The 13,678-nt window shown below is 37.9% G+C and overlaps 1 protein-coding gene across 2 annotated transcripts in view; it reads right to left on the bottom strand.

The window, feature by feature from the left end:
- The window catches only part of LOC127431609 (phospholipase D1-like), a 44,709-nt gene that overhangs the window by 15,780 nt on the left and 15,251 nt on the right, over positions 1–13,678 (bottom strand). For both annotated transcript variants that reach the window (XM_051682111.1, XM_051682110.1), the window contains exons 2-11: positions 9,108–9,284; positions 8,547–8,713; positions 7,801–7,943; positions 7,028–7,139; positions 6,864–6,929; positions 6,684–6,742; positions 5,076–5,168; positions 4,809–4,961; positions 4,567–4,716; positions 2,348–2,431 (exon numbers count right to left, since the gene is read on the bottom strand). In XM_051682111.1, coding sequence (XP_051538071.1) covers positions 2,348–2,431; positions 4,567–4,716; positions 4,809–4,961; positions 5,076–5,168; positions 6,684–6,742; positions 6,864–6,929; positions 7,028–7,139; positions 7,801–7,943; positions 8,547–8,713; positions 9,108–9,252 — 1,172 coding nt within the window. In that variant the 5' untranslated portion in view covers positions 9,253–9,284. The remainder of the gene's footprint in view (positions 1–2,347; positions 2,432–4,566; positions 4,717–4,808; positions 4,962–5,075; positions 5,169–6,683; positions 6,743–6,863; positions 6,930–7,027; positions 7,140–7,800; positions 7,944–8,546; positions 8,714–9,107; positions 9,285–13,678) is intronic.

Genomic DNA, 13,678 nt, shown 5'->3' with positions numbered 1-13,678 from the left:
GTGAAAGCGTGTGTGTGTGTGTGTGTGTATATATACACACACACACACACACTTATTTTTATTTTTTTTGCATTTCAACTAAAAAGTCCTGAGATGGGACAAAATAATTTTTAAAAGAACAAATATAAAATTTCTCTCCATTAAAAGTGCTGCAAGTTATTTTTGTTTTTTTTTTTTTTTTTGTGTGTGGAATACCACACATTAAATATCGCTACTAACTGACAGTCTACTAAATTGACATCCTAAGAAAGCACATGATCTGTCACTCCTACCAGTGTATTAAAGACCCCTTGAAATGCCTTGACAAGAGCACTTTTATTTTTTGTGTTGACGTATTTCCTAAACTTCTAAACAGGAAGTTGGGAAGGGACAAACTGAATAGCCAATAGCCTTTAGTTTGCGTCATAGCCATACATCACGATGTGCATGATTTGCTATTACTAGTCAGAGGCAGGTGGTACTGGGGGGGGGGGGAGGGGGCATTCTCACTATAGAGAGAGCATTTTATTGGACAAAAATTTGGGTACACCCATGACTGCAGGAAGCATCAATATTTTTTGTCTGTTTCCCAGAAGACTGTACATTTAAATATGTATATCTGCTAAACGTTAATTTATACTAGTATATAAATGACCTCATGATGCTAATAGGCATAAAAACAAAAAATCCTCAACATTTCAATTTTGATTCCAAGAGGTCTTTATGCCAGGAAAAATAACCGATGCAAACACAAACACACTGAATCTCACACTTGCAGGATGCCAGGCACAATGAGTGAGTGATGGTGTAACACAGCACCAGGTATCTTTCTGATGAAGGTAACAGATCTGTTTGGACATTGCTCCCAGCTGGAGGTGCCCTCTTAGAGGGTGTGTACAAAGTGAACCCACTATCTTTTTTCTATCCCTTTCTACCACCTTCCTTTAGGCTTGGGTCTTACACCATGTTCTAAATATCGCACAATCTCCTCAATGTTTTTGTCCAAACCAGTCACAGTTGCAATAAGTGGTAATATTTGTCAGTTGCTTGGTTTGGCCCAAACGTTTTGACAAATTAACTTCCATTACTTTTCTAGTAATTCGTGATTACTGGATAAGGATTTTTAAAAGAGCTTTTAAAAGAGCAGAGCATAACCAGAAAAATGTATATACACTATAAAAACTTACATGACTTTTTAAGATATTGATAATGACTTTTTCAGGCCTAAAACCCACAATTTGAAAATGTCCTGATATTTCCAGGTGTGCTATGATTGTGAAAACCCTGCATGTTTGTCACATTGTAATGTGTAGCCCCACCCACCATACAACCTCACTGGTCTAAAATCCTCTTCCACATTAATACATAAAATGCAAACATTAAACATACAATTATTTTGATCATTTTCACTTTTAGAGGACAGAGAAATTATTTGGTCGCTCGAAATTTACAGACAGAGAAATTATTTTCCCCTGGAAATTTATAGCGTTGCATCTGATTAGGACACAGTAGGCTAGCTGTGTCCCAAGTGACACACTAAACACAATGTACCCAGCTATCTAGTGTATTTTCAAAGTGTATTACTGTCCCAAATGGAACACTAGCAGATTTTTTAACTGCATGGAAACATTAGCTGTTTTTCAGCTGGCGGAAGTGACGTTTCAAACGCACAAGATATGTTGCTACTAGCTTTAGCATGTTAGCCAAACTCAGTTCAACTTTCCCAAATACTGTACTGTACATTTTCACAAAGCGCGGGGTGATGGTAAAGCATTCAGCTAACATTTGCAAGGTGCTGTCTTCACTGACGTTTCGCTAGCTTCCATATTCACCATTAATTACAATTGTTTTTTTTCAATCCAGAATAGCGGCCAGGTAACTCCACCCCTTCCGCTATGTAACACAAGTTGCGACCATAGAGTGCATGAAGTATCCAACATTCCACACTTCATTTTTTTTTTTCAGTTGAAGTAGTACATCATCCGGGGACTCGTAATACACTACGTTTTGTTGCATTTTTAGTAAGAACATACTACACTACAAAATAGCATAGACAAGTGCAGAAGTGTGCGATTTGGGACACAGCTAGTGTTTTACTTTAGTAATTCTACATTCATTGGTCTATTGATTTAAATTTCCTAGAAACCTTCAAAGAGATGCAGTACTGTATTTTTCCTGCTGCCTTACTGAACTATGAAAGGTTATTGATTTTCTTCAATTTCTGGAACACTTTATCCATCTTAACCAAAATATTAACAGATGAGATCATTTCTGTGGTATCTGATATGTGTATTCTTTTTTAAATGAATCGATAGTACCCAAAGGGAAGTTATTGATGAATGTATGCGAGAGACTCATCTCAACATACCACCAGTCTGTGATAAAGATCTCCTCCTCTGCCTCCTCCAGTGCATTCGCCACGTCCTCCATGTACTGTTTCCCATTCACATACCTAAAAATACACATCCATTTTTCATTCAGCTGATATTTATGTATAAAATGTCTGGCTGCGCAAAGCATCACTGCTTTTGGTTTTACTTAATTACATAATTTTCATTATTCAGGTGACAAGGTAGCTAATAGGGCTTAATGCTGCAACAATGAACAAATCATCTGTCCAGTCCAGCAGTGTAGCTTTTGCCCCAAATACTATCTTGCTCCTCTATGGGGTCATGAGAGGTTGGAGTCTACAGTTACAGCACACTTTCCCTCTCGTTCTCTCAGGTTACTCTTGTGAAACAGCCTTCACCTGAAGACACGGGGGCAGACGTCTAAAGCTTTTAAATGTTTATCTCTTCTGGGAAAGCTCTGAACCCTGGCTCTGCTAGCTGCATTATAAGATTTTACAGATTATTTTGATATATATTTGAGCTGAAAAGCTCATCACTGTGCTATGCAGACAAAATACATGCCAGATTTGTAAGTGTGTAATTTTCTGGATGTTAAAATACTTTCTCCTGTCACAGTGTAATATGCAGAGACAACTACAGTATAAATAAGCCATTCATAGGTTGATTTTCTATGAAAAGTAAAAACAATATGACTCTGTAGTGTTATCAAAACATTGCCCTTTTTGTTTGAGCATCCTAATCAGCCCAACACAGCAACAATGGCTCAACCAATGTAGCTGTCTTGACCAACCAATGGAAGGCAGAGGGAGCGTTTGGGAAACCTGTTGGAAAACAGTTTTTGCAGTTTGGTTTGGCACCGCAATGGGCACAGAAATGACACGCTTCCCCTTTAAGATTGAGGATGAACAAACAGGCTAAAGGCACGGTCACATACCTATGCACTGCAAAATTCCGTGGGCGAAGATGATGTGGGCAGATGTTGAGCGCGTGTGAAATTTTCTGGCAGAGTGAAGTTGAAAAGAAACTTGCCACTAAAATTATATCCTTGTACATTGTGTACATTCAGTGTAGCTGTGTACGAAGAGGACACTGCCAAACCAAGCAACTTCCTATTGGTCAACGTGACGTAAGTTCGCCGCAAAGTTCACCAAACTTGAACTTCACGCAAAATCCGTGAGGGGAAATTCTTCACCACCGCAGTCCATCACGTGATTGAGATGACTGTATTTCACCCATAGAATTTCGCAGTGCAAAGGTATGTGTGACCATGCATCAACAACTCTAAAATATTAAAGTACAAAAATGTCCAAGAAGTAGGCTACTTTTTTTTAAAGATAGCTTTAGCTTGCTTAATAAACCCAAATACCTATATAACTAGATCGACTTCATTTTTTAACTATATTATTATTATTATAATTTCACAGTGGATTTAGCACGTTGCTATGCGCTTGTGATCTGGGTGGTTGCAAGGGCATTGCTAGGGTGTTCTGGATGGTTGTTTACTGGTCCACGTCAAAAGCGTCCACCCCCATGTCTCAATTATATTCTATTGGATATGACTCGAATCCCACCCTTTAATGCAAGTCTATGGGATACTTTCACCCATTTTAACATCCACCAGGTATAAGTTTAATAATTTAGAAAAGTAATGGGACATGTTAAACAATTATATTATAGAAATCAATAAGGTTTGTAGCACAAATGGAGTGGGATGTCAGTATAAAGTAAACAATCTTGATAAATATCCCTACATATGGTTTAAAGGTGCTGTAAGCAATTTTCTTCATGGAAAGGTATGCAAAAAATGTCACTACTCCCTGAAAGTTATTAATGAAATAAGTGTCATAAGATATCTCACCTGTCTCTGTGACAGCTCTATACTCTGTAAACAGCCAATAAAAATGTGTCCGCGGACAATGACGCTTTCTGCCTGTCAATCATTTTGTATGTTCTCATAGTATTGTAGTTGCAGCGAATTACTGAGGCTTTCTGCCATTTTTATGCCATGCTGTTCATAACAGTTGTCGCTACTTTGTTGCTGTTGTTTTAAACAACCGTTTCTGCATGATGTCGGTCTCAATAAAGCTAATTTGTTATCTTTGGTGTGGAGGGATTTGGAAAGAGGGGGCGTGGCTAATTCAACGGCTCAGCCTCGTGGAAGTAGAATGGCTGAAATCGCTTATACTACCTTTAAGTCACCTGATTTATTATGTCTAATTTGCAGTGCAATAATTACCATTTCGACTGAATGTTCTTCTGTTCTTTGGCGAAGGAAGAAAAGCGATGATCCTTCAGGAAATTACTGCCGTACTTCCGCACAAATTCATCAAGGGCCTGCCCCCACCAGCGGGCGTGACGGTAACTTGTGAACTTCAGTACCAGGGTCCTTTAAGAAGAATAAAGCTCTATCACTTAACCAAATTGGGGCATGTCAACTGACTTTTGCTTTAATAACCATGTGAGCCTCAGTACACACACCTGGACAGACTGTCTATACGGACACCGTGTTTTGTCTCAGTGTCTTTAGTTTCCATTTTGATGCTAAATGCCTTATCCATCAGCAGCACAAATGAGATGGCACCTGTGTCCGGCTTCATGAGGAGAAGACAAGAGTCCTTCACCACCAGCCACCTGGAAAGACCAACACTTATCCAGACTAGGGCACATGGTAATTGTAATCTTTTTTTTCCCCTAAGTCAGCCCTGCAAATACACAGTATTTAAGAATATATGATCCAGCACTGACCGTTTGGACCAGCGGTAGCACATTTTGCTGTGGCCACAGCAGTTCAGTCCAGGAATACGGTGACCCCCTGACCTTTTGTGAACTATGCCCTCCCTAAGAAAGGAACATGCTAAATGTCAAGGATCAATCATTCAAAATGCAAGAATTTATCTATTAATAATTACAGGGTTCTCACTTTTTTTGACCATGATATTTTGTGATCTATACAATTGTTTATAAGTACTGTAATTTAGGGATGTTATAAAATATCGATATATTGACTATTGATTGGAATGTTATTTTATCTATATATATTTGAAGCATCAATATATTAACATTAGCTGGCATTTAAATTAGAAGCCTAATTTGCATGCTTTCCAATTCACTCAGTTGGGCTTCTGTTGAATGTCTGGCGTAATAGCGTTGGGAGACCACATGGGGGTGATATAACATTTACTAAAGCAGGTCGCAAGGCACAGGTATCACAACATAGGACGGGTATTTTACAGGTCCTTGCATAGGTGAGGACCTGTAAACATTGAGTTTGCAGGTTAGTGTATGTGTGACGAGGAGGAGGGTGGGGCTGGGCCGTGACTACGTTCGCCCGGCCCCCAATAGGGCTAATCAGCCGAGGAGAGGGATAAGTGCAGCGGGGCACGGCAGTTCGAGAGAGAGAGAGCCACATGCACCTGCCATGTGTGTATTTGTGTTGTGTGTGTCTTTTTGTTTGCACTAAACATTATTTTGACGGTTCAGCCGGTTCCCGCCGCCTCCTTTCCCAACATTAACCTTGTTACATTATGAAACTGGTTTAACTGTGCAAACTAGAAATTATGCAATTTCTCTATGTATCTTCAAAGAGGTTTCATTCAAGCTGTCAAACTATAAAGAAAGACATATTTGTAATTGAAAATACATTGTGTAGGCTATATGAAAGATTCATATACACAAAATATCATCCACTGATGACTACAGTAAATCTTTGTCTTTCGATAACGATTTGGGTCAAGTTTAATGGAAAACTATGCGAGTTACGCTCCATGGCACTGCAGATTTTTAAGAAGCCTCGAGAGACGGCGAGTCCGTGCTGTGTATGTACCTTCATAGAAAATAATTATTTCGAATTTTAGAACCCACCATGTCATCCATCAGACACATCCGGTGTGCAACCTCCTTTACTTTACCCTACCGTTCAAGCTTTACTAAAGTTGTGTTGAGAAAAATATTTTGAAAAGATAAAGACAATTGTGCAATGAGCAGCCCAATTTATATTTGAAATAATCCCAATATATGTTGATAATCATCGGGAAAATCTTCCAATTATCGATGCGTGAAAAAGGCACTGATCCCAAGCCTACTGTAATTACATTAAGACCAATTTGTGAACCAGTATGACATATCAAAAGAATGATTCACTCACAAACTGGACATCACATGGCTTGCAAGCAAGTTTGACTCTACACAAGAGTAATATATAGTAGCAGATAAACAAAAATATACACTATTCATTTCCATGACTTTCCAGGCCTAAGAACACAAATCTAAATATTTTCTATGACCGTGGGAACCTTGTAATTTGGCTACTTCGTAACAAGGCTTCATTTGAAGCAATAAACAAAAAACCCTTACAAGCCTTTTGGTCCCAAGTCATGAATGAAGGACATCTGACTCACATCAATAAATTCCATCTATGGCAAAAAAAAACAAAAAAAAAACCACACATGATAAATGGTTTGTTAGTGCATATAAGACAATGAACAACATAATAATTGAATTATTTTCCATAGTCCATGAAATTTTTGTACATACTGTTGCATGGTAGTTTCTATACATTGGCATTTTCAGCAGCCTATTCAAGTAGTCTTCAAGTTGTCTCTGTGGAAATCACAATAGATATCACCGTAATCAGACAGCAGCCAATGTGTTAACCATCTGATGATGCCAGAAGTGTACCACTGAAAGGGCAAACTGACTTTTCGACTGGAGACTTGCTCTTCCCTAGCCAGTTCTTCCCCTCCTCCCCGGGGTAGATTTGGCATATTCCGTTCAAGGTTCCTGTTTATAGTTTGCCTCCGTTCTGCATGACTATGGACCAGAAAAACCAAAAATAAACTGATACACGAAGACATCCTAAAATTTACTTTGAATAACCTAAAATATAAGATAGTAGTTTTTCTAATTTCCTCACTAATTAGTAGGTCCTCATGGTGGCACAGTTACTCACCTCAATCTGAGTGGTGGAGGACATGTCTCAGTTGCCTCCACTCTGAGATAGACAATCCATGCATCTTATCACATGGCTCGCTGTGCATGACACCGCGGAGACTCACAGCATGTGGAGGCTCATGCTACTCTCCGCCATCCACGCACAACTTACCACGCGCCTCACTGAGAGCGAGAACCCCTAATCGTAACCACGAGGAGGTTACTCCATGTGACTCTACCCTCCCTAACAACCATGCCAATTTGGTTGCTTAGGAGACCTGGCACGCCCTGGATTCGAACTCGTGACTCCAGGGGTGGTAGTCAGCGTCAATACTCACTGAGCTACCCAGGCCCCCAATATAAAATAGTTTTAATTTGTTTATCATTTTTGGTCACTGCATGCTTCCAATTCATCCATTTTATAGATGTGATGACTTTACTATTATTCTAAAATGTTAAAAAAAGTCATAATAAATTATAAGTAGGTGTGTCCTAATGTTTGACTGGTAGTGTAGGACGGTGATAATTTTTATCAGGTCACCTTCGGGTGGGCAGTGGAATTCTGATGAAAGTCTTGTAGGTGCGGAGTTCCCTGTGAAGCTCCATAAAATGTTTCTCCTTCCTCTTCACCATCCAAGTGAAGTTTCCGTGCCTCAACTCTATCTTAAACACTGCAGGAAGCACCTGGATACATCAGATTAGTCATTATTAAAGGGATAGTTCACACAAAAATGAAAATTCTGTCATCACTTACTCACCCTCATGTAGTTCCAAAACACACGACTTACTTTCTAGATTTAAGACAGAATGTTACTCTCAGTCACCATTCACTTTTATTGTATGGGATAAAGATTAAACTGAAGTGAATGGTGACTGAGTCTAACATTCTGTCTTTTGTGTTCCACAGAAGAAAGTCATACAGGTTTGGAACAACATGAGGGTAAGTAAATGATGACAGAATTTTAATTAATGGGTGGTAAATATATAAGTAATGTATATCATTATACTTATCAAAATATAAGTAATGACTGTTATTAGTCAAATTTATTAACATGGCCATTTGTTTCTTTATTCTTAAAAAAAAAATACATACATATATATATATATATATATATTTTTTTTTTATTATATTTTGCATGTGCCAAGTATTTTTGTATATGGTGTCCAAATCTCCAGGGCAACATGTCAATTGCCTTGGCAACCTCTAAATCTCCCGGGCAACAAATATACTTCCTCAGCCCACATAACTAACACTTGATGAAAGGGAATGGGAGTGGGAGATCTCACCTTCGAAACGCTTCTCTGTGAGGTGATGTTGAAGCGATCTTGGGCAGAAGTGAAACGTTCCACCTCCAGGATTTTAGCGGTAATAGGAAGTGCTGTAAGAAACACACGTGCTCCAGATTCTTTGAAGCCCTTCGTTTTATACACAGCTGAGAAGGGGATTCTGTTTTCTGTGGAAACGTTTCAAATTGATCAGTCAGTTACACTGGTTGCTTCAACTAAAGAGATAGTTCACCCAAAAATCACAAACCTGTCTGAATTTAATTCTTCCACGGAAAACAAAGAGATGTTAGCCTCAGTCACCATTCACTTTTATTGCATCTTTTTCCCATACAGTGAAAGTGAATGGTGACTGAGGCTGTCAATCTGCCTAACATCTTTTTTGTGTTTCATGAAGAAATTAATGTCACAAGTTTGGAACATGAGGGTGAGTAAATTACAGAATTTTTATTTTTGCGTGATCTATCACTTTAAAAATTGAGGCATGTGGGTGTTCTTTACTTTCATTCAGATTATTTTGTGTGGGTTAGATTTTATGATGGTTTTCCTTTTTTTTTTTTATACCTGAACTATTAGGGTCCTGCCCATCAAACTCCTCTTCCCCATCTCCAATTTCGAGTTCTCGTGTGTCCAAATTCTCCATGATATCAGTCATATCATTGGCCACCAGATGCAGGGTGCTGACCGTGGGTTCTTGCTGTCGCAGCATGGCTAACAATCAGCCTGCCGGCCAGGACACTCCTTTACAACACAAGCAGAAGAAAGCAGAAGTTTGCTTTTGAGAACAAGCCATCTCAACACTTAACCCAATCCCTCAACCCTTCATTCACATTGCAAGTAGTATTAGGGGGAGGGGCATTCACAATCTAGAGAGCTTTTGATTGGCAAAAATGTGTGTAATGCGACATAAGTCATCAATATTTTGGTCTGTTTTCCCAGAAGACAAAAAGACTGTTATAATTTGAAATGTGTGTATCTACTAATAGTTAATTTTGTCAACTTTTAGAAGAGTTAACAGTCATGGACTTAAAGCCACAAAACTCTAATGTTGATTTCATGGGGTCTGATTTCTAATGTGTGTGTGAGTGTGTGTTGGAGGAAATAGAATGAGGATTAGTAAAACTCATTCAGCGCTGAAACAGGAGACAGACCTCTGCTGAACAATAAAAGTTGAGGATCAAATTGGAGACAACAGACAGCAGTCTGCAACCTCCATCCAGTTCCTCTTTCTTCTTAACCACTCACAAATAGCTTCAGGAAGCATAAAGGCACCAAATACAAGCCAAAAATCCCCCTTTTTGTCCACATACGCTTCATATACCACAGCAACAGCATTCATTCATTTCAAAACAAGCCTCACCTTTGTACTGATGACTGAGAGGGACAAATTCAATGATTCTGAGTTTTAGGATGCATGCTTAAGATGACTGAAATTATTAGTCTAAAGTTTTGTTGTTGCCCATAAAGGTGTGCTAGAATATGTAGGCTTTTTTGCATTTATTAAGACGATTTCCCCTTTCCTTTTTAACAATCATATCATTCATCCTTGTTTTTCATTTCTTTCAGATCATATTTCTTTTCATAAGAAACTCATCAGGAGACTGTAGACATATACAGTGACCCAAAATGTATTTGGATACTTAAGCCACACTTAAAAATACATGAATGTCATTGCATTAGATAACAAAAGAATGTTGGCACAAGTACATATTTCAGTTTTCACAAAAATATGTTTATTAGGTTTTAAATGATCAAATAATAGATACACTGTTTAAAATGAAGACTATAAACTTAACTTAAAAAACCTGTTTGGACATTTTTTGGTTAATAAACGTAGTGGAACATGTACATTGCTAATGTTATGAATTACACATGCGGTTACTCTGCTAGGACACCTGCGTAAACTTGAGGGAAACTGACTTCATACATCCAGGAAAAATTACTTGGGACCAGCTAGTAAAAAGTAATTGCAAAAGTGGCAAATAAAAGTTGTGAAGGGCTAGTATAATTTGTTTGTGGATTGGTTTGAAATGTTGCATCTAATGCAATGAAATTCATACATTTTTAAAAGTGGCTGAAATGTACAAACCGTAGGGCCACCATATTTGTCTTTCTAAAAACTGTCGAAGAGAGAAAAGGAAATTGTCATAATTCAGCAAAATTCTGTAATAAAGTCTGTAATAAACATAATTTGTACAGCTCCCCAGATCAGATACAGAACAAAATGAGAGGGATAATTAATCAATCAATTAGACTGAATTTAACAGTTTAGTCTAATCTAGTCCTCATTGCAGTATGTTCTCAGACATTGAAAATAACCTCCGGAGACCTGAGCTTGACTGCTGTGTGCATTTTCCATTTTCTCTTTTTGATTTGTAACTAGTAGCACCTAATAAACATGCAAATAATATAAATTCTAGAGCAAATAGTTTTCCTAAATATTGATGGCAACATTTGTGGACAGCAGAACTAAGTTGTGAAATTTTAAATACCAATCTATATATATTTTTATCAAATTGTTTGTTTAAATGAGTGTTGGTTATTCATGTTTTTGAGATGTTACAGACATTACTTCAGAAATTAGCATAATAAATTCAGATTTAATGTAATGGGCAGCATCGTCCAATCACTGCCAACCACGTTAAAATAAAATTATACATTATACATTCTGAATCTATGTAATGATTATCATTGTCCCATGTCTGCCAAACATGTTGAGTGGTCCAAACATCATCTGCAGCCTGAAACTGAACTTTTGGTCAGATTTTAGGATTGAATGCACTTAGCAGCATAGGAAAGTTATAGGATGCTCCCTTGCTCCCCGTTTAGTGAATGACTTAACCTCCAGTGAGCTGTCCGTCTGCACTGGTCTCAACAGTTCGAAATGCACCTTATTTTCATCCGAACTCCATATAAAGCCTCTGAAAGCAACATTTTCAGCTTTTGGATGAATCCATTGATTCTCAATGTGATAATGCACAGTAAAAATAGGATTTCTTAGAAAAAAAAATGCACTAAAGTACACATTAGCGTACATTGTCTTTAGCAGCGTGGCATTTCGCGATAAATCATTCAAAAAAAAATTTAAAAAATGGCTTATCAGATGAAACTAGAGACTGTAATATTTTGACTCAAACAGGTTTCAATGTAAAAACTTAATTAGGCTTCTTACCAGATGTAGTTTTGTTGGTGTTTCTCCAAAAAGAAACTCCACTGTGATCGGCGCCATGTTGTTTTGTCACATGACTCTGTACGTCAAAGGTTTAACCCTTTACTGACAGCACAAAGTCCCCTGAACTGAGATCAGCTGGTTTAAATGAATTTAAATTATGCATTGCGTATAGCGAAGCCAAAATACACAGTTCACCCATGTGTAAGCGGGGTCGCACAAGGTTAAGAGAGGAACACTTCAATCCACTCTCGACCTGGCATGCTTTGTTATAGTATGTTCCCTAACATCAAAATATGAAGTATACTTGGGGTGGGAACAAGCAGGGATCTGGCAATAAGGTACTGTATTATATCAATATCTGGGTCACTATACAATAATATTGCAATTCTTTGTTTAGTGCATTGTGATTCAAAATTGTGTAACACTGCCTTTTTTACTCCGTTCTCATTCATATTCATTGGACTTTGGTGTGCAATTATGCTCTTAGTTTCTTCCCATTTTGATTTTGGTCAACTAGAAAAAAAAAATGCGTTTCACTGCATACTCGCGAATATGAATGCGAAAAATTTAAATAAAATATTGAATCCTGCCGTGAGAATATCAATACAACAGGCTGATCACACAGTGAATTCAGCAGCAGATTCAAAACAGATCAAATGCCTGTAGCATCCAGGTGAGTGTTAAATCAGGTTTGTTTGATACTCAGTGCTTGGAGCAGAGCTCTGTTGAAGCACAGCTCTTGTTGCCATGGAGGTGATCTGGAGCCAAAGCAAATTACAATCGTCAAGAACTTCAGAAATAAAACCACTGAAGATCAGTCTTAGTTCAACCACTTCTCTCTTGAGTGAGCAGTTAGCTAACCTAACAGGGTGATTACGAAAAAGCTGATTTTCGTAACCACTAAAGGAAGACAAATATAGGCTGGCTCTCACTTCCTTTACTGACTCAATCATGCAAAAGCTCTTATAAAGGAGCCTATTTTAAGGAAGCCTAATACTGCAAAGCTTGGGCCTCAATTTCATCTGGGCTCGGGTATCAAAAGAATCAATGTGACACAAAAACTACTGAAAAGTAGATCTGTGATATTTTTTCTCTGAAACAAGACAAATGGTAGAATTATTTTTGGAAAACTCACTCAAACTGAGGTGGGTATGGTAAATCTTTCCAGTTTTAGTATTCTACATTGTGCATGGGACTAAAAATCCTAATAAAAAATAAATTAAAAACATTACAATTTAGAAAGGTCAGACAGCCAGCTTCAGTGTTTCAGTGCAGTTTCATGGCCAGAACTCTTTTAAATGAGGCCAATCGGTGCTCTTCGGCTGTTTGAGACTGAGATCTCATTACAGAGGGTTCCCATTCAATTGGCTCTTGTCCACCAGTTCAACTCTTCAGTCTATCCCAATATGCCAAATGCAAAAGCAAATTGTGGTTCATGTTGGATCATATTACAGCCATGAATGGAAACCTACTATAGTATTAGCAGCCGTAAACAGAGCTTAAAAGGAATATTCCGGGTTCAATACAAGTTACGCTCAATCAACAGAATTTGTGGCGTAATATTGATTACCACAAAAAAAAAAAAAAAATTTTACTTTGACTTGCCCCTCCTTTTCTTAAAAAAAAAAAAAGAAAGAAAAAAAAAAAAAAAAAAGGCAAAAATCTGGGTTCCAGTGAGGCACTTACAATGGAAGTGAATGGGGCCAATCCACAAACGTTAAAATACTCACTATTTCAAAAGTTAAGCCACAAGACAAACAACATGTGTGTTAACAGGATTTTAGTGTGATAAAATCACTTACTAACCTCGTGTAAAGTTATAACCAATTTTACTAGGGATGCACCAATACCAATTTTTCCTCTTCCTATCCGATTCCGATATCGGAAATCTCAGTATCGGCCGATACCGATCCCAAGGCAATACCAGTGTTGTTGTTTTTGCATAATCAGTTTAGAATATCTT

The sequence above is a fragment of the Myxocyprinus asiaticus genome, chromosome 41, assembly GCF_019703515.2.
Source record: "Myxocyprinus asiaticus isolate MX2 ecotype Aquarium Trade chromosome 41, UBuf_Myxa_2, whole genome shotgun sequence".
Classification (NCBI taxonomy): domain Eukaryota; kingdom Metazoa; phylum Chordata; class Actinopteri; order Cypriniformes; family Catostomidae; genus Myxocyprinus; species Myxocyprinus asiaticus.
Note: the sequence above shows the minus strand (reverse complement) of the source record. Positions and strands in the feature narration are given on the sequence as shown.